The sequence below is a fragment of the Musca autumnalis genome, unplaced genomic scaffold (genome assembly GCF_047663935.1).
Source record: "Musca autumnalis isolate F117 unplaced genomic scaffold, ASM4766393v1 scaffold_3, whole genome shotgun sequence".
Taxonomy (NCBI): domain Eukaryota; kingdom Metazoa; phylum Arthropoda; class Insecta; order Diptera; family Muscidae; genus Musca; species Musca autumnalis.
The window spans coordinates 23,513,979-23,533,827 of record NW_027411866.1 but is presented as its reverse complement, the minus strand read 5'-3'; the positions used below and the strand labels follow the sequence as shown (position 1 = coordinate 23,533,827).

At 38.4% G+C, this 19,849-nt stretch overlaps 1 protein-coding gene across 2 annotated transcripts; it reads right to left on the bottom strand.

Annotated features, from left to right (window-relative positions):
* Positions 1-485: 485 nt before the first annotated feature.
* RhoGAP16F (Rho GTPase activating protein at 16F) lies at positions 486-16,820 on the bottom strand. Of its 2 annotated transcripts, XM_073979617.1 has the most exons (6): positions 15,155-16,820; positions 1,791-2,126; positions 1,601-1,706; positions 1,190-1,372; positions 935-1,082; positions 603-728 (listed from the first exon to the last, which is right to left on the bottom strand). In XM_073979617.1, exons 1-5 carry the CDS (start codon positions 16,041-16,043, stop codon positions 962-964), a joined length of 1,635 nt encoding a protein of 544 aa, XP_073835718.1. In that variant the 5' UTR covers positions 16,044-16,820; the 3' UTR covers positions 603-728; positions 935-961. The 2 variants fall into 2 exon arrangements, with proteins under 2 accessions (XP_073835720.1, XP_073835718.1); XM_073979619.1 differs by lacking the exon at positions 935-1,082 and having other exon boundaries at positions 486-728; positions 15,155-16,689.
* Between the last annotated feature and the right edge of the window lie 3,029 nt (positions 16,821-19,849).

The following is a 19,849-nucleotide window of genomic DNA, read 5'->3' as shown; positions in this document are numbered from 1 at the left end:
TTGGGGTTAAGGAACGCTTTGCAGGTTAAAAATGGTAACCTCAGGTAAGTAGAGGAACACAACTAAAATGTATCGAACGGAGTGCCTTTTTCACGACTCCGTTTGAACTGCATCTAAACATGCCGTCGGAGAACTATAGTACGTTTACATTTACGAAATCCAATCGATTTCAACTGTCAATTCCATTGCTCAAACGTCAAATGAAATCGAATCGATTTCAGATGAGTTTCCATTTGACGTATACGCAAAGGAATTGACAGTTGAAATCGAGTGGATGTCGTAAATGTAAACCAAGCACTAGTCTACATTGCACTACTTCCAATTTATTTTGCTGGGATATGTATACTAAATATTAACAAAATATTAGAGCTAAGTGGGAAACAATTATCAATGATTTTTAATAAATTTTACAATATATTTATTTCCATTTAGAAACTATTATATAAGAACGTTAAATACCTTTAAGGGATTTTTGAGGTTATATTCAATTATGTTTTTTTATTTATTTACGTACAAATTATTAAATTATTTTAAAAATTACTAAATGTTATATACTTAAATAAAATTATAATAAATATTTTGTATTAAAAAAGAATATTACGTATATATAAAATATGTGTGTATTTATTTAAAATAGATTTTGAAATAATAAATCTGGATGGGATAAAGTCTTCTTAAGATTTTTAACACTGATGCGATTCTTTTGGTGTTTGCGATCGGCTGTACATCTAAAATAATAAAACAAATACATATATATTTTTTTTTATACAAGGATGGATACATTTTAAGATACAAACAGAATGAAGTCTTTGGCTTTGGAGGTTTAGATTATTGAGGTTTATCGTTAATTTTAGAAGGGAAAATGTATAAATTTTACATTTATGCCTATGTTTTTAGCTCAAAGACTCCATTCTATTTTGTCATTTAAATTTACATGCTTTTTTTGTATAAAGATTTTCTATTATGAATTATTTTTGGCTGTTGTTGTTGCTGTTGTTTTGTCGGTGTGGGAACGTGGTAAAGGTATTGGTAGATTATTGAATTGTGTTATTAGATTTGTTAAACTACCACTAGACGGCAATCTAATAATTTTGTAAAAAGTGTAAGGGGATGGGGGAGAAAACAAATTGAAAAGAAACCAATTTCAGTTAAAGAAAAGAACATGGTACAAACAATTTTTCCAACTTACTCAAATATTTTCTGATGATATTCAATCATGATTTTAACACAATCTGATAAAATTTCACTTTCTTTTAGGAGGGCATGTATGTCCTGCATGCGGGCTCCTTGTTGAACCGTGTGGAATATGGATGGTGTTATGGAAATGGCCAAGGTTTCGGCGCTAATGTGTTGCAAAGGTACTTTGGTGAGTCTGGAAATATTAAAACAAAAATCACAATGGAAAATTAATTTAGAAATTTTTATGAAATTATGCGTCCCTAGATCGAGTTCCATAGTAAAATAATATTATGAAATTGGTGCAGTGGGGAACTCGATGTAAGAACACCTAATTTCATGAAGTGTTAAATGAAATTACTCTATTGTGGACCAAGACTTTACAACATTTAAGCTTTTTTTAAAGTTTTGTAACCCTTCTTACCTATTGAAGTGAGCAAATAAGTATTCCAAGGTATCTCTATTGATTTCCGGTAAGGAGCGTATCAGTCTTCTCAAGATTTCCAGTTTATTGGGTAATTCTGTTAACACTTTTATGGAAGAAAGGCAATACATATACATATTAAAGATACTTAGTTAAGAATCTATAGATTTATTCCATAGTTTCTACATACCCCACTGATTTGGTTTCCCAATAAATGTCTTAGCTTCATTTGTCGATATAAGGGGACTTTTAATTTCCCTTAAAAACAATTTCAGCACTCCCGTCAAGGTGTGTATATCCACATTCGGTTGCCTTAAGGCATTATAATCATTGGCATCTATTGAAAAACGTAATGCTTGCATTTTATTATAATCACCACATTGCCGGTAAATACCCTCAACAGGTTCAGTGGATTTACGATATTTATCTTCGATCAGTTGACAACAATCGACTACAATTTTTGGTACCGTACCATGCAGCTCATCCTTTAGTACCATTTCAATTTCGGTATCAAAACAGGGTTCATCTGGAAGAACAAATTAAAACTACTATATTAAAAATATCTGGAAAAAAATTAAAAATATTAAATTTTATGGGTTAGGTAACATTGTTTCGCATTTAACAAACTCATTACTGATATTGCTTTTTCTTCCAATTTGTCACAAGATATTTTTAATAATCTTATAATCATTCATGATTATAAAAATATAATAATAATTGAATCACTTACTTGCAATTCTATTTTTTAAAAACCACAACAACATTTTTAAATAAGTTACCATTTTTTCAAAATTGTAGCCATTGACAAAATCGAAATATAATTTTCTACATGTTATCGTAGAAAATAACCCCTTTGTTAACCTAACCTAACCTAAAAAGATTGTATTTTTTTAGATTAATGATAACCACAGCAAAAGTTGGAGTTTTTCACAGATTTAGCACACAAGATGTAGTTTGTGGTTTTCTAATATGGACAAGATCGATAAGTCATTCATGTAACTGCTAAAAATAACCTCTTAAGGGCTGTTTACACCATCTATCAATGTCGTATGAGATGTCAAATTTTCAACCTGCGAATGTTGTACACATAGTAGCTGTGTTCCAGAACTAAAAAGTTTTTAAAATTTTTACGACTTTTAACATTTTACTCGAAAAAGCGTTCCCGTACACAGAAAAGTTGTAAAATGTTCACTTCTCTTTAAACAAAAATGGCGCTGAATGCCGACAAATTTGTGCGTGTAAAAAATAGTAACATGGGTGCCGGCGTCTGATTGGCTGGTATGCCGACTTTGACATTTGTTCCAGCTTTTTTTGGCGTTTTTTCCATTTTTGCGTTCCCGAACTTTTTGAAAAAACCTTTGGTGTTACAACAATTTTTCTCTATTTCTCTCTTTTACGAGTTTTACTATTAAAAAGTACGGGAACAAAGCTAGTGTGACCACTATGAAAATTTTCATCTATCAAAATGATTTGGCAACTCATATGTAAATTTTTCATTTAGGGAGCGCTCTATTTGATACGGCATTCTCGTATGTAAACACAAATTTATCAGTTGTTTTCTGGCATTCTCAAAAAAATTTTACCTGTTCAATTTATTTTCTTGTTTCTTTTTTTATTGTAGACATCATTGAAATTATAGTGGACACAGCTATGTATTTCTTTATCACCGATTGTTAAACTCATTTTCATTCAACCAAAATTAAAAAAAAATTAAAATTTGCGCAAATTTTTTAACTCAACAATAAATGTAAACAATGACAAAAACAGCTGTTTTTATATTTATAGGTTATGTCATACGAAAATAACATTTGTAGGTATGAACGCACAAATTGAAAGTTGTATGGATGACGTCACTTTTGACAAACATAGAGAATGTCGAATTGTTGAAAGAAATGACAGCTCATATGACATTGATAGATGGTGTAAACAACCCTTTAGCTAACCTAACATAAGTGGAAGTTTTTCACAGATCCTTAACCCTTTTTACCCTAAGATCCAGCACAATATCGGAGCTTATGCAAAGAGCCTTATCAAAGCTGTCCCGTTGGGCCACCGCAAATGACCTTGGTGTAAATCCAACAAAGACAGAACTGGTATTGTTCACCAGAAAGCGCAAGCTCGGCGACTTCGTACCACCAACATTAGATGGAGTGCAATTACATCTATCTCCTGAGGCTAAATACCTAGGTACAATCCTGGATTCACAATTGAGATGGAAGAGGAACGGATGAAGAGAGGTATAATTGCACTATATTCATGTAAGAATTCGATTGGGAAAAGCTGTGGATTAAATGCAGCTATTATACACTGGCTGTATAACACTGTTGTGAGACCCATCTTATCATACGGATGCCTTGTCTGGTGACACGCGCTTCGACATAATTCCACGGCTGACGTTACTATGCACCGGATTGACTCAGAGGAATCTTCTGTCGTCACCTAAACAATTATTCGTTTGTTTTCATATATTTGTTCACTATCGGATCGGCCATATATCCCGAAAAGCCTGTTCCGAGCTCTTTTGATCCGTGCCGGTAGGTTGTAACGTTGCGATGGTTCCAATGTTTTGCGAAATGATCTCACAAGCAGCGGATGTGGGAGGACTTGTCTTCCAGCCAGTCCAGTACAGACCTATCTCATTGAAGCTCGATTCTAGTGACCCACAGATGGAATGTATGGGGGTAGAAGTAAAGTGTGGGAATGTAAACATACCGCCAATGCAACCGATGCACAGTTGTTCCCTGTGTTATATGCCTGGATGTCAATAACTGTTTGGTGCTAAGGAACATCAATGCCCATCATAAATGGGTACAGCGCTGGCCGAGCAATTTGATAGCTCTAAACTTTGCACGATTAACGAAGGCACTCCTACAAAGAACTCCGAGGAAAGATCGAGAAAATAGTAGATTTCATGAGTCGGAAGAACATCATGGTCGCTGCGGTGCAAGAAACCAAGCTCAACAACAACTGTAGTTTATAACATTGTGATGGTTACAATGTGCTAAGGGAAGATCGCACCAGAAGTGAAGGTGGGGGATTAGCTTTCCTATTGCACCAGTCTGTCCAATACAGACCTATCTCGCTTGAGCCTGTTTCTAATGACCCGTACATGGAATGTATGGGAGTAGCAGTCAGGTGTGGAACTGCCGAGATAGAGTTGCTGAACGTATACATCCCGCCGAGAAATAGCTGTATCTCAGATTACGTGCCTAACATTAACCCGCTTTTGGAAGGTCATAATCGTCTGGTCCTGGGGGACTTTAATGCGCATGTGGCATTCGGCCCTCGGAACAACCAGAGAGGTACAGCGCTGGCTGAGCAGATTGACAGATCTACGTCAATGAGGACGCCCCTACCAGAATTAGAATAGAGTGTCACAGCTCGCCAGTCATAACCATCGTGTCACCTGTTCTGTTCTCCAAAATAATTGTCTCCATTAGCAGACCACCCGATGAGGTGCGCAAGTTATTTCAATCGACAGTTTGTCGAGCACCCCGAGAGTGACAGGGCGAAGAGAAGAGTATTACGTCGCATCAGATCTCTTCCTGCCGAGGAGGAACCACCACAGTTTACAATGGATGATGTTGCCAATGCCATCAGGAACGCTAAATCATCCAAAGCGTTGGGCCCTGATGGAATCTCCATGGTAATGCTGAAGCAGCTGGATGAGCCGGGAGTGGAGTATCTCACAAAAGTTCTCAACTTGTCGCTATCTACCCTCATTGTTCCCGAAGTCTGGAAAATGGGCAGGGTGGTCCCACTACGGAAGCCCGGCAAGGATGCCAGCAAAAGTAAATCGTACAGGCCGATTTCGCTATTGTCGCCCGTAGCAAAGACCCTTGAGGCCTTAGTCCTCCCCAGTATCAGAAATAGCTATCAAGTTGCCGATAATCAGCATGGATTCCGTAAGCAGCACAGCACGACAACTGCGCTGCACGCCATTACCACACATATTTGTCAAGGACTCAACCAGAGACGGCCGTGCGATAGAACAGTGATGGTGGCGCTTGACTTATCAAAAGCCTTTGATACAGTCAGGCACTCCACGCTGTTTGAGGACATTGAGCAGACAACCTTCCGGCCAAGCTTGAAACGTTGGATAGTCAATTATATGTGTGGACGCCAGTCGTACGCGGAATTCAGGAACAAGAAGTCCAAACCCCGTAGAGTGAAACAGGGAGTTCCCCAAGGTGGGGTGATATCTCTGGAACTGTTTAACCTCTACCTCTCCTGTATTCCGCCCCCCTCCAGACGGCATCGAGATCGATGATTGCACGATCCTGGCGTCGGGTACCTATCCTGATGACATCTGTGAGAGACTGAACAACTATTTAACCGATCTTACCACCTTTTTCCATTCGAGGAATATGCAGATTTCCGCCACAAAATCAACAGCCACTCTGTTCACCACATGGACAGCGCAGTTTGGAAGAGAATTGAATGTCGTGGTCGACGGTAGCAGAATTCCGACCACAAATTGCCCCAACATTTTAGGGGTTACACTACTTTCACGTCGTGCGCGCACGCCACAGCTATCTGCGACAAACTGGAAAGTAGGAACAAGGTCCTCAAGTCCCTAGCCGGCTGCACTTGGGGTGCAGATAAAGAAACCTTGTTGACCACATATAACGCGATAGGTCGGTCTGTGGTAAGCTATGCGGCGCCAGTCTGGTCCCCGAGATTATGTGATACGAATTGGAAAAAAATTCAAACTTGCCAAATCTTCAGTGAACCATCAACATGAGGAGGCAAAGATTCTTCCAGTAAAGCATCACAATGAGATGCTTTCGTTGCAGTACCTGATTGGATGTTACCGTGTGAGCCATCCCAATCACCATCTTGTGGGTAGGCCCGTCACATACAGGCAGATCAGGAAGGATATCCATGCTGTAGAGGGAGTGGTCCAACGGTACAGGAGAGAACCCCTAGATCAACAAGCGTATCAAACAGGTTTAAATGGTATTCACACGGATGCAGTTGCCAAGGCCTTAAGCAGATATAGTGTGAATTAAGTCCTCGAAATACATCCCCCATCTATCGCAGCTGAGGAGCGTCAGCTGCCACGACAAACTAGAGTAGTTTTGGCTCAACTACGCTCGGGATATTGCAGTCGCCTTAATTCTTATTGGGCGGAAATCGACCGCGCCGTGCAGGACATCTGCTCAGTATGTGGCATGGGCCCGCACGACACAAAACACCTTTTCAACTGCCCAGCTAACCCTACTAATCTAACTCCAGTGGATCTGTGGTTACGTCCCATCGAAGCAGCCACTTTCCTGGAACTGGAGATAGACCCAGAGCCAGATTGAACAAAAGAACGAACATACAAACATAATAACAAACATTGTTACAACAACAACAACAAAGGAGATTGCCATACCCATCATATTTCACTTGGCTATGACAATCATCGTCTCCATTAGTAGACCACCCGACGTATTAACCTCTGACTGCCATACTTTTTTGAATCATGGAAAAGCTGATTGGCAAGGGTTCAGAGAATTTACCAATCACCGTTTCAGATAGCTGCCCACCCTCAGATCCTCGGGTACCTGAAAGAAGTTTTCTGGATATCATTACAGCTGCAACGGCTCGTCATATACCTGCTGGTCGTATAACCAAAATCAGATTAAAGTAGAATAAAGAAAATTGTAGGCAACCCGTGAAGGATCATGGAACGACTGTTAATTTGAACAATGTTACAGTGACAGATCCGAAGAGGAGCGCGCGTTATTTTAACCACACCACGAGATTGATAGGGCGAAGAGGAGTGTACTACGCCGTATAGGCCGAGGTCCGTTTGTCCTGAATACAACAATATATATTTTAATATGGAAAGGGAATAAAGGGAATAAGAATCTTCAGGAGAGGATAACGGGAGTAACGACCCCGTGGACCCTAGTCTTGGCAGGTGTGGAGAGCGTACTAAAATAGTACAAGTGCTTTATGAAACCCTGTGTCGGGGCGAATGAATACCGCCCACAATTATGTATTCCACCATAGGGGTACACCTCAAGAGAGGTTTGAAAAGGAGGTGATGACTCCGTGGTTTCCCCAGTCAAACACCTATACAAGGAGGAACATGAAACCCTGCTGAAAAGCATAAAGATCAAGCCAGCACGATCTTGATTATGACATTACTGGACTACGATTCTGGAACCTGAGTATGTCGGGGTGGAACCTTACAGAAATGGCTTTCAGGCTAATGCCACAACTGCCTCCGTCCCGTTAAAACCTGGCAAGTCTCAAAGTACGTTCAATGCTCGTCCCATTAAGTTGGCAGTGTAGGTTCGGATGCACATTCCCGATTAACACGGATCTGGTTCTAAACGGGAGACCTCATAAGGGTCTCTCGTCAACCCTCGCATGGACCTAGAAATAGGGACCCATGGGATCAAGACGTGTCTACACTTTATACGAGCGGAGATAGCGGCTTTGAGTTGGGACCAAGAAACATAAACATGACAGATATTCAAGAAACAAACAGAATAAACATTGGAGTAGATGAAACCCCTTTGGGAAGCTGCTCGGAGTTAAGAGTGGAAAATCAACAACAGGCAGGAGGTTTAGACTCCCCATTCAGACGGAGTTTCGGTACGATGAAATCATCGGGTGGTAATAAGCAAATTGGGCAAGAGCTAAATAGTAAGTCTCCCTTAGACGAGAGGATAAGAAAACTTGGATTGAAAATATCGCAGTTGGCAGATTTTGTAATATCTAAGTCAAACATACATAAATATATCACCTCAATGACGCGTGAGTTACAGGCTTTATTTGTCAAAGTAGCAGATGACTCAAATAAAGTACCTGCAAACTGCCAGAATGCACAGTTGGATAACAAGGAGACCCAAACGAAGGCCTGGATAAAACCTCAAAAACTGGGAACACCTAGCACTCCAGCACTAAAAAGAGGTCCAAAAACTCAAAGCACGAAGGAGAGTAAAACCAAGAAGAAGAAAGAAGCTACCCAAAAGAAAACAGAGGATAAGCCAGCAGAAGCATTCTCTGAAGATATGCTCAAAAACACAGGGGATCAGGTTCTCGAAGCAACGAAATATGACTGGAAGAAAGTACATCCGAAAGCTAAGCGGAGAATGAAACCAATCAAATCGGATGCGCTGATAATAAAAACCTGTGGGGACTCGTCGTATACGGACATTCTTAAGCAGGTGAAGAGAGAACTAAAATTGGCAGTTGTTGGAGAAAATGTCAAAAACGTTCGAAAAACAGAGAAGGGTGAGTTGATACTGGAGCTCAATAAGCCGTCGCATCAGCATACAAACGAATTCCGCGATGCAATTAAGGAGGTGCTTAGAAGTACAGCAGAAGTTCGATCGCTGACACAAGAAGTGCTTTTAGAAATAAAAGACATAGATGAGGTGTCAAATAAACAGGATGTACTGGACGCAGTCAAAGCTGTCTCTGAGAAATTTAGTTCTGTGGAAGTATCTGCTATAAAGTCACTGAGGAAAGCATATGGAGGTACTCAAACTGCCACAATTGCCTTGAATTCAGTACTAGCAAATATTATATTAGAAGGGCCGAAACTACGTATTGGATGGGATGATTGCCGAACACGTCCAAAACTTATGCCAAAAAGATGCTACAGATGCCTGAAAGGTGAAAATGACAACTCAGGTTGTTGCTTCCGATGTGGGGAATCTGGCCATAAGATTGCCTCATGTACGAAGCCCCCATGTTGTATACTGTGTAAAAACACAAAAGCAAACCCGAAACATGTAACTGGGTCAAGGGTATGCCCCCAACGCTGCGTCAACTCAAGACCTTAATATGAGATATATGCAGATAAATCTAAATCACTGTGAAGCTGCGCAAGATTTATTAAGGCAAACAATCCAGGAACTAAATATAGACCTGGCAATAATCAGTGAACAATATAGAAATATAAAGGCAGATAGCTGGTCAAGCTATATCACTGGAACATCTGCAATTTGGTCTTTACAGAAGCCAATGAAAAACATATTAAAAGAGACGGGGTTTGTTCGCGCTACGGTCGCAGGTATAACAATATACAGCTGCTACATTCCACCGAGGTATGACATTGAGGAGTATGGGAGAATAGTGGATAAATTAACTAATGATGCTTCAAAATGGAAGCAAATCATTATAGCTGGCGACTTCAATGCGTGGGCAACAGAATGGGGGAGTCCAAGAACCGACGAGAGGGGTCGAATACTACTGGAATCATTTGCCCGACTTGATGTGTTGATAATGAACTCAGGAACCAGTCCGACATTTAACCGAAATGGCGGAAGTTCAATTACACTGTGAACCGAAATTTTGGGGGGTGGAAAATTCCTATTGGAAATGAAAGCCCTTGGTGAGTATATACAGAACCTCGAAGGACAGATTCGCCGTGAGTCGAACTTTCGCGATATGGCGTGATGAATATTTTGCTGTAGACCCTAAAAGCCATCTGGAATCAGCGTTATATCTCTGTTCGCTGTTGTTTAAGCATATATTTAAGATGACATGTCTTCAGTCAAATCAAATGAGGATTTTTTTCGTAGAACATTTCGACCTTCTAACTCGCTTCCTTCAATGTCCTTTTCGTCCTTTATTTCAAGAACCGTAATAAAAGTGGCACAAGAAGACATTTTTCAGCTTCAGAATATTCTACAAAAATGTCGCTCGGAAGATTTTAGGTACGGTTCCTAAAGACATAAAATCGATAAAGTCTTGTTTAAGCGGTCGTTTTTCACTTTTACCCGAATCTTGCTCAGACAGCCGTATATCTATTTATATCAATATATTATTGTTAACCTATTGATGACCTAGAATTCTCGCAGTCATTAAAACAGTTGTATCCCGTTTTGCTAAGCACGTTAATTTCATTATTTTTTTGAATAAAGATCCGGATATCCGAATTATGGAACCGATTATTCTGATATTAAAACCGAATTTTTATCCGGTTTTTATGAACCGATTAACCGTATATGTATATCATTAGAATGCTATTAAGATTGTCAATCAGATATGATTAATATGCATTAGACATTTTAAGCGGCTTTGGTGCTGGAACAAAAAAACCGCATTTTTCAACCGTTTCTTAACGTTTGTAAAGATACATTTCTGTGCGTGAAAAAAAATTATGATCATGACCTGGGGGGTGGAAAATTCTTTTTGTAGGTGAAAGCCCTTGATGAGGACATACAGAAACCTGAAGGGCAGATGCGCCGTGAGTCGAACCTTTGAGTTATGGCGGGTTGAATTCTAGGATGGTGACCCATTATTGCAAGTGTTAAAAGTTACGTAACTGAATTTCAAGTTGGTTTATGGTTCTACTGGAACAGTATGTGCTATGTCGGCGTAAGATTATTTTCGTGATATACCCTAGCCAAATCGAATGAAATTTTTTTTGTTTTAATATTTTAACCCCGAAATTGCATCTTTCCTTTTCTTTAAAGTATATTTTTATACCTTTTTCGACAACAAGGACATAAACAACAAAACAGGATAAGAGTAAGACACTAAATGTTCTACAGAAATCGCCTTAAATCGATTTGACTCAGCACATACTGTCCCAGTAGAACCCTAAACCCACTTGAAATTCAGTTACGTAACTTTTTACACTTGCAATAATGGGTCACCATCCCAGAATTCAACCCGCCATAACTCAAAGTTCGGCTCACGGCGTTTCTGCCCTTCAGGGTTCTGTATGTCCTCACCAAGGGCTTTCACCTACAAAAAGAATTTTCCACCCTCCAGGTCATGATCAAATTTTTTTTTTTCACGCACAGAAATGTATCCTTACAAACGTTAAGAAACGGTTAAAAAATGCGTTTTTTTTTGTTCCAGCACCAAAGCCGCTGAAAATGTCTAATGCATATTAATCATATCTGATTGACAATCTTAATAGCATTCTAATGATATACATATACGGTTAATCGGTTCATAAAAACCGGATAAAAATTCGGTTTTAATATCAGAATAATCGGTTCCATAATTCGGATATCCGGATCTTTATTCCAAAAAATAATGAAATTAACGTGCTTAGCAAAACGGGATACAATTGTTTTAATGACTGCGAGAATTCTAGGTCATCAATAGGTTAACAGTAATATATTGAAATATATAGATATAGGGCTGTCTGAGCAAGATTCGGGTAAAAGTGAAAAACGACCGCTTAAACAAGACTTTACCGATTTTATGTCTTTGGGAACCGTACCTAAAATCTTCCGAGCGACATTTTTGTAGAATATTCCGAAGCTGAAAAAAGGTCATCTTGTGCCACTTTTATTACGGTTCTTGAAATAAAGGACGAAAAGGACATTGAAGGAAGCGAGTTAGAAGGTCGAAATGTTCTACGAAAAAAATCCTCATTTGATTTCACTGAAGACATGTCATCTTAAATATATGCTTAAGCAACAGCGAACAGAGATATAACGCTGATTCCAGATGGCTTTTAGGGTCTCCAGCAAAATATTCATCACGCCATATCGCGAAAGTTCGACTCACGGCGAATCTGTCCTTCGGGGTTCTGTATATACTCACCAAGGGCTTTCATCTTCAGTAGGAATTTTCCACCCCCCAGACTTTGAGCTCCATTTTGTTGCACAGTGTTATTGATGTTGCCTTTGCCAGTATTAGTATATATAGTCGTCTTTCCTGGCAAATTTTAGATGTGTATACCCATAGCGACCACAATGCCATAATAATGGATCTAAGTGAACCTGCACCTGCAAGTACTCGCGACCAGAATCCAACAGGTTGGAAGAAAATTCCCTTTAACAGAGAGATATTCAAGCGATCAATTGAAGGCATCACATTAAATGGTTCCCCAGAGAGAATGGCGCAACAACTGATTACAAACATAACCCAATCGTGTAACGCTTCGATGAAAAAGAGAAAGCGAGGTGCAAATAAATCCCCAGTGTATTGGTGGAACCACGAAATAGCTGAACTACGCAAAGACTGTATCCGAGCCAGACGACGATTCATACGAACTCGTAATAGAGCAGATAATGATTTACATCACCAGACGCTCAAAGAGAATAAGAAGGAGCTTAAAGTTGCAATACGCCGTAGCAAACGCAATTGTTTCCTGCGCATCTGCGATGAGATTGAAAATCAACCCTATGGACTAGCTTATAAACTAGTGACCAAAAAGCTGAAAATCTTCAAAAACAGCGCACCCACAGAAGCTGCAACATTGAAAAATATAGTAAACAACCTTTTTCCACACCAAGATGTAACATCCTGGGAAACATTCGACCCCGGTGGATGCTTTACATTCCCACCTGTAAATCTCACAGAGATAATGACAGCCGTCTCTAAATTCGAGGATTCAAAGTCACCTGGATTAGACAACATTCCTAATGCTGTTGTTAAAGAAGTTGTTGAATGCTGCGGCGATCAACTGCTACAGTTGTTCAATTCCTGTTTGCAATGTGGATCTTTCCCATCAATATGGAAAAGACAAAGGTTGGTACTATTACCAAAAGAAGGGAAGCCACTTGACACACCATCGTCATATCGGCCCCTATGTATGATCGATACATTTGGGAAGCTATTGGAGAGTGTTCTACGAAATAGACTGCAAGAACATGTCGAAGCTACAGAGGGCTTATCCGAAATGCAATTCGGCTTCAGGAAGAATAGATCAACGGTGGAGGCTATAAAAACGGTCGTTGACATTGCAAGAACCGCAATAGATGGCAGGAGTTGGAAGAAGGGTACAAAAGAATACTGTGTGATCATAACCCTGGATGTTAAAAATGCCTTCAATACAGCAAACTGGGAAAACATCGTGAATGCCCTTATTCACCTTAACATCCCACCTTACCTAGTAGCTATAATTAAAGACTACTTTCGACAAAGAGTCTTAATATATGAATCAGACGAAGGAGTCAAAGAACAAAAAATCACAGGAGGAGTTCCACAGGGGTCTGTCCTGGGACCGCTGCTATGGAACATTATGTATGATGGGGTTCTAAGATTAAAACTACCAGAAAAATCCAATATAATCGGTTTTGCGGACGATATAGCTTTGGCAATAGTAGCAAAGACTATAGGAGAGGCGAAAATAGTGTCAGAAGCCACCATCCACGTCGTTAAATCTTGGCTTAACTCAAGGGGATTGCAATTAGCAGAACACAAAACGGAAGCCATCCTAATAACAAGAAGCAAAAATGTGGAGTATCTTGAACTCCAAATTGGCGACTGTGTGATAAGAACTGCAGAAAGTTTAAAATATCTGGGAGTTATGATAGATAACCGCCTATCCTTCAAACAACATCTCGACTACATAAAGCTGAAGTCGGGTAAAACATGTGCAGCGCTATGTCGAATCATGCCAAATACGAGGGGTCCTAAGTATCTGACCAGAAAGATGTTAGCAGGAGTAATCAAAAATATAATCCTTTATGCAGCACCAATATGGGCAAAATCGTTAAGATTCAAATCGTACTGTGCGAAGATAAATTCTGTGTATAGGCTTGTTGCACTTCGTGTGTGTTGTGCATACAGAACTGTATCCGATAATGCTGCGTTTGTTATTGCAGCAATGACGCCGATTGATCTGTTGGCAAAGCAAGCGGAACGCACGTTTGAGCTTCGTCGCTCAACGACAAATGCTGGTGACGTGGAGGCAGTCACAAGTCAAACCATGGAAGAGTGGCAGAGCAGATGGACGACGTCAACAAAAGGCAGGTGGACGCAAAAACTAATACCCAACGTTGACACTTGGTGTAACAGACAACACGGCGATTTAAATTTCTATCTAACCCAATTTCTAAGTGGGCACGGATGTTTTAGGTCGTATCTATTCCGCTTTGGACTCGATAACTCGCCCTTCTGCCCGAACTGCGCAGAAGATGTAGAGGATCCCAGCCATATCTTATTTGTGTATTCCTAGGTTTAATTAGGAAAGGATGAACTTGGAGTGGCAAATTGGAAGTACAATAAGTGTAGAAAACATAATCCAGTTAATGTTGGAGTCCCCACAAAACTGGAATTATGTATGTGAATGCATTAAATCCATAATTTTGGAATTGAAGCGTCAAGTCCAAACTCCCCGATAAAATTCTAAGTCGATTTGGCCATGTCCGTCGGTCCGTCTGTTGTAATTGTAATGTGTCTTCGGGCTGAACTTAGATCAAGTTCGAAGATGCGCTATATCGGCCCACGTTTTGGTATGGCCCCATATAAAGGTACCGCCCGATTTCAGCCATTTTGGCGATATAAGATACATTTTAATTTGATATTTAGAGTTTCCAGTGACCAAGAAACTTCACCAAAAATTATGGACATAGGTCCACGTTTTGTTATAGTCCCCATATAACGATACCGCCCGATTAGAGATATTTTGACGTTTTTAGCTACATTTTCTGACCGAATTCGCTATAATTTGACATTTATGGTTTCCTGTGACAGATTAACTTCGGGGAAGGTACATTCGCAAAAAAAAAAAAAAGAAATTAATTAATTCCATATTAGCTCAGGGTATTTCATGCTGTGGGGTATAAAAAGTTCGGGCCGGCCCTGAACTTAACTTTTTTTACTTGCTTATTATCACCTATTTATTCTTCTTACCATTATAGATATTTTGTTCCTTTAATGTTTGAATGCTGGGTCGTTGTTTCCAAAAATTTGATAACTTTATCCAGGCCACCAATTTCGAGGGTTGCATTACAATACTGGAACCACCGCTTCCACTTCCATTTCCTGCTCCACCACTTGAAACCCCCGCATTATTAACACTTTCCTTTTTTCCAAAACGTGGTGAGGCAGATTTTTTACGTTTACCCTGTTGTTGTTGCTGCTGCTGTTGCATTTCCGTTTCCTTTGAGAATAACTGAAATTTCTTATTTAACTCTTCCAGTCGTGTGGCCATCTCTATGGCAGTAACTTGTTGCTGATTCAATTGAAATTCCAAATCATTGATACGCTGTTCGAGTCGTTGAATTTTTTGCCTACATGAACCGGAACACTGAGTGGATGTCGTTGTTGCCGTTGATGATGATAACGATGTCGTTGGACTAGAAGTCATATTTAAAAGATCCGCCGTCGAAGAGGATGTTTGTAGGGGCGGTGTTTCCAATTCTAAGAGGCGAGAAAGATCACGAGTGCTTGAACTTTTGAGTAAGGTTAGTTTAATGGGTCGCGGACGCGGTTCCCGGTGGGCGAGAACAGGTGGTTGCCTGGACGTAGAGGAGACCAGACCACCGTTGGCACGTGCTATATGGCTGTTGGAACGAGTATAACTACTGCTGGGCGTACGATCGCGCAAACAATTCATAATGGTTTTCGTTTGGCCTCTACGTTCGTTGGCTGCCGATGCTGCTGTAGCGATAAGCATGCCTTCCGATTCGCGGGCCTGTGGTAATTGTTGTATTGTTGGAGATGAATTGTTAGGAAACCAAGGCTCATCTTGATTACTTGTGTAGTTGATGTTTGTGTAATTGCGATACGTTGGCTCCATAGTTTTGATTTCTAAAAAATACTCTCTCTCAGAATTCCATTGAGTAGAAGAGTGAGTTATCCGTTAAAACAATAAGCGGAGAACAAAACCCTAAAAGTGCTAATCAAACAAAGAGCCAGCCATCAGGCATGATGGAAGTTATGGCGGTGGGTGGTAGGCAAGGCGGCTACCAAGTTCGATATGCACGAAAGCCAATGTATACAACAATAACTTTGCGGTCAGTTATGTTTGTGTCCAGCAGTGGCTTGGAATTTGTTATCTTTTAAATATTTATATCCTCTGCTTCTTTTTTCTTCTCTCTTACTCTCCGTTACTCAACTGCACAATTGCACTCGAGACAGTAGCAAAGTGGCCAGTAGCCAGTATTTGTTTGTTTCCAGACGTTCCGCGTTTTTGTTTTTATTCTGCTTTATTTAATCACTGAAGCAAAACAGTTGCACTTTTTATATGGGAATCTGGACTTTAGAACATCACCGCAGATCACAGTAAAATTGTATCTATTATTATGCACTTTGTTCTTTTTTTTCTGACTCTTCATAAGGGATTTATTACTCTACCGGCATATTTTCGTGTGAAGATAGGGAATTGTTTCGAAACAAACAACCAACCGTGCGATGAACGATATTTTCTTTATGACATTCCATCGACTAGTGTTTCTCATGGTTTGTTTTTTTTTTTTTGCTTGGTGGATTGAGGGTATCGCATATCTTATCAGGAACCTGGACGAAAACAAAAGCAACAACAACAACAACGTCAGTAAATAATAGTAGAAGTATTACTGAATTAAATCACTTATCAGTTATTGAGACAAACGTATCAGGGATGGACATTTTTTATTTCTATAGGAAACGGTTTTCTATAAGAAAAAGTTAATCGGGTGAAATGTTCTATAGGAAAATGTTGATCCAAGAAATTTTTCTATAGGAAATTGTTCATTGGATGAACTTTTCTTTAGGAAAATGTTCATCGGATTAGTATTTCTATAGACAAATGCTCATCGGATGAACTTTTCTATAGGAAGAAGTTCATCGGATGAACTTTTCTATAGGAAAATGTTCATTGGGTGAACTTTTCTATAAGAAAATGTTTATCAGATGAACTTTCTATAGAAAAATGTTTATCGGTTAAACTTTTCAATAGGAAAAAGTTCATCGGATGAACTTTTCTATAGGATGAACTTTTCTATAGGAAAATGTTCATTGGATAAACTTTTCTATAAGAAAATGTTTATCAGATGAACTTTCTATAGAAAAATGTTTTTCGGTTAAACTTTTCTATAGGAAAAAGTTCATCGGATGAACTTTTCTATAGGAAAAAGTTCATCTGATAAACTTTTCTATAGGAAAAAGTTCATCTGATGAACTTTTCTATAAGAATATGTTCATCTGATGAACTTTTCTATAGGAAAATGTTCATCGGATTAGTATTTCTATAGACAAATGCTCATCGGATGAACTTTTCTATAGGAAAAAGTTCATCGGATGAACTTTTCTATAGGAAAGTGTTCATCGGATGAACTTTTCTATAGGAAAGTGTTCATCGGATGAACTTTTCTATAGGAAAAAGTTCAGCGGACAGTTCAGGAACATGTTCATCGGATGAACTTTTCTATAGGAAAAAGTTCATCGGATGAACTTTTCTATAGGAAAAAGTTCATCTGATGAACTTTTCTATAGGAAAAAGTTCATCTGATGGACTTTTCTATAGGAAAAAGTTCATCGGATGAACTTTTCTATAGGAAAAAATTCATCTGATGAACTTTTCTATAGGAAAAAGTTCATCTGATGAACTTTTCTATAGGAAAATGTTCATCGGATGAACTTTTTTATTGAAAAATGTTCATCGGATGAACTTTTCTATAGGAAAATGTTCATCGGATGAATTTTTCAATAGGAAAATGTTCATCGGATGAATTTTTCAATAGGAAAATGTTCATCGGATGAATTTTTCAATAGGAAAATGTTCATCGGACGAACTTTTCTATAGGAAAATGTTCATCGGATGAACTTTTCTATAGGAAAATGTTCATCGGATGAACTTTTCTATAGGAAAATGTTCATCGGATGAACTTTTCTATAGGAAAATGTTCATCGGATGAACTTTTCTATAGGAAAATGTTCATCGGATGAACTTTTCTATAGGAAAATGTTCATCGGATGAACTTTTCTATAGGAAAATGTTCATCGGATGAACTTTTCTATAGGAAAATGTTCATCGGATGAACTTTTCTATAGGAAAATGTTCATCGGATGAACTTTTCTATAGGAAAATGTTCATCGGATGATCTTTTCTATAGGAAAATGTTCATCGGATGAACTTTTCTGTAGGAAAATGTTCATCGAATGAACTTTTCTATAGGAAAATGTTCATCGGATGAAATTTTCTATAGGAAAATGTTCATCGGATGAACTTTTCTATAGGAAAATGTTTATCGCATAAACTTTCCCATAGGAAAATGTTTATCGGGTGAAATTTTCTGTAGGAAAAAGTTTATCGGATGAACTTTTTTATAGGAAAATGTTCATCGGATGAAATTTTCTATAGGAAAATGTTCATCGGATGAACTTTTCTATAGGAAAATGTTCATCGGATGAACTTTTCTATAGGAAAATGTTCATCGGATGAACTTTTCTATAGGAAAATGTTCATCGGATGAACTTTTCTATAGGAAAATGTTCATCGGATGAACTTTTCTATAGGAAAATGTTCATCGGATGAACTTTTCTATAGGAAAATGTTCATCGGATGAACTATTCCATAGAAAAAAGTTCATCGGATGAACTTTTCTATAGGAAATTGTTTGTTGGGTGAATTTTTTTATAGGAAAATGCTCACCGGATGAACTTTTCTATAGAAAAATGTTCATGGATGAACTTTTTTATAAAAAAATGTTCAACGGATGAACTTTCCTGTAGAAAAATATTCATCGAATGAAATTTTGTATAGGCAAATGTTCATCCGATGAAATTTTCTATAGCAAAATCTTTATCCTATGGACTTTTCTATAGTAAAGTGTTCAACGGATCAACTTTTCTATAGGAAAATGTTCATTGGATGAACTTTTCTATAGGAAAATGTTTATCGGTTGAATTTTCTATATAAAAACATTCATTAGATGAACTTTTCGAAAGGAAATTGTTTGTATGATGACCTTTTCTATAGGAAAAAGTTCAACGGATGAACTTTTCTATAGGAAAAAGTTCATCGGATGAACTTTTATATAGGAAAAAGTTCATCGGATGAACTTTTATACAGGAAAAAGTTCATCGGATGAATTTTTCTATAGGAAAATGTTCATCGGATGAACTTTTCTATAGGAAAATTTTCAGCGGATGAACTTTTCTATAGGAAAATGTTCATCGGATGAACTTTTCTATAGGAAAATGTTCATCGGATGAACTTTTCTATAGAAAAATGTTCATCAGATGAACTTTTCGAAAGGAAAATGCTCATCGGATAAACTTATCTATAGGAAAATGTTCATCGGATGAACTTTTCTATAGGAAAATGTATATCGGATGAACTTATCTATAGGAAAATGCTCATCGGATAACTTTTCTATAGGAAAATTTTCATCGGATGAACTTTTCTATAGGAAAATGTTCATCGGATGAACTTTTCTATAGGATAATGTTCATCGGATGAATTTTTCTAAAGGAAAATGTTCATCGAATTAACTCTTCTATGGGCAAATGATTATAGAATGAATTCTTCTATAGGAAAATGTTCATCGGATTAACTCTTCTATAGGAAAATGTTTATCGGATGAACTTTTCTATAGGAAAATGTTCATAGGATGAACTTTT

What these genes read in the sequence shown, in the direction of transcription:
- RhoGAP16F (XM_073979617.1), bottom strand. Translation starts at nt 16,043, where the DNA reads ATGGAGCCAACGTATCGCAATTACACAAACATCAACTACACAAGTAAT. An exon ending in GGAACAAAATATCTATAATG is followed by an intron (nt 2,127 to 15,154) that starts GTAAGAAGAATA and finishes TTGTTCTTCCAG; the next exon opens with ATGAACCCTGTTTTGATACC. An exon ending in TTATTTGCTCACTTCAATAG is followed by an intron (nt 1,373 to 1,600) that starts GTAAGAAGGGTT and finishes TAATATTTCCAG; the next exon opens with ACTCACCAAAGTACCTTTGC.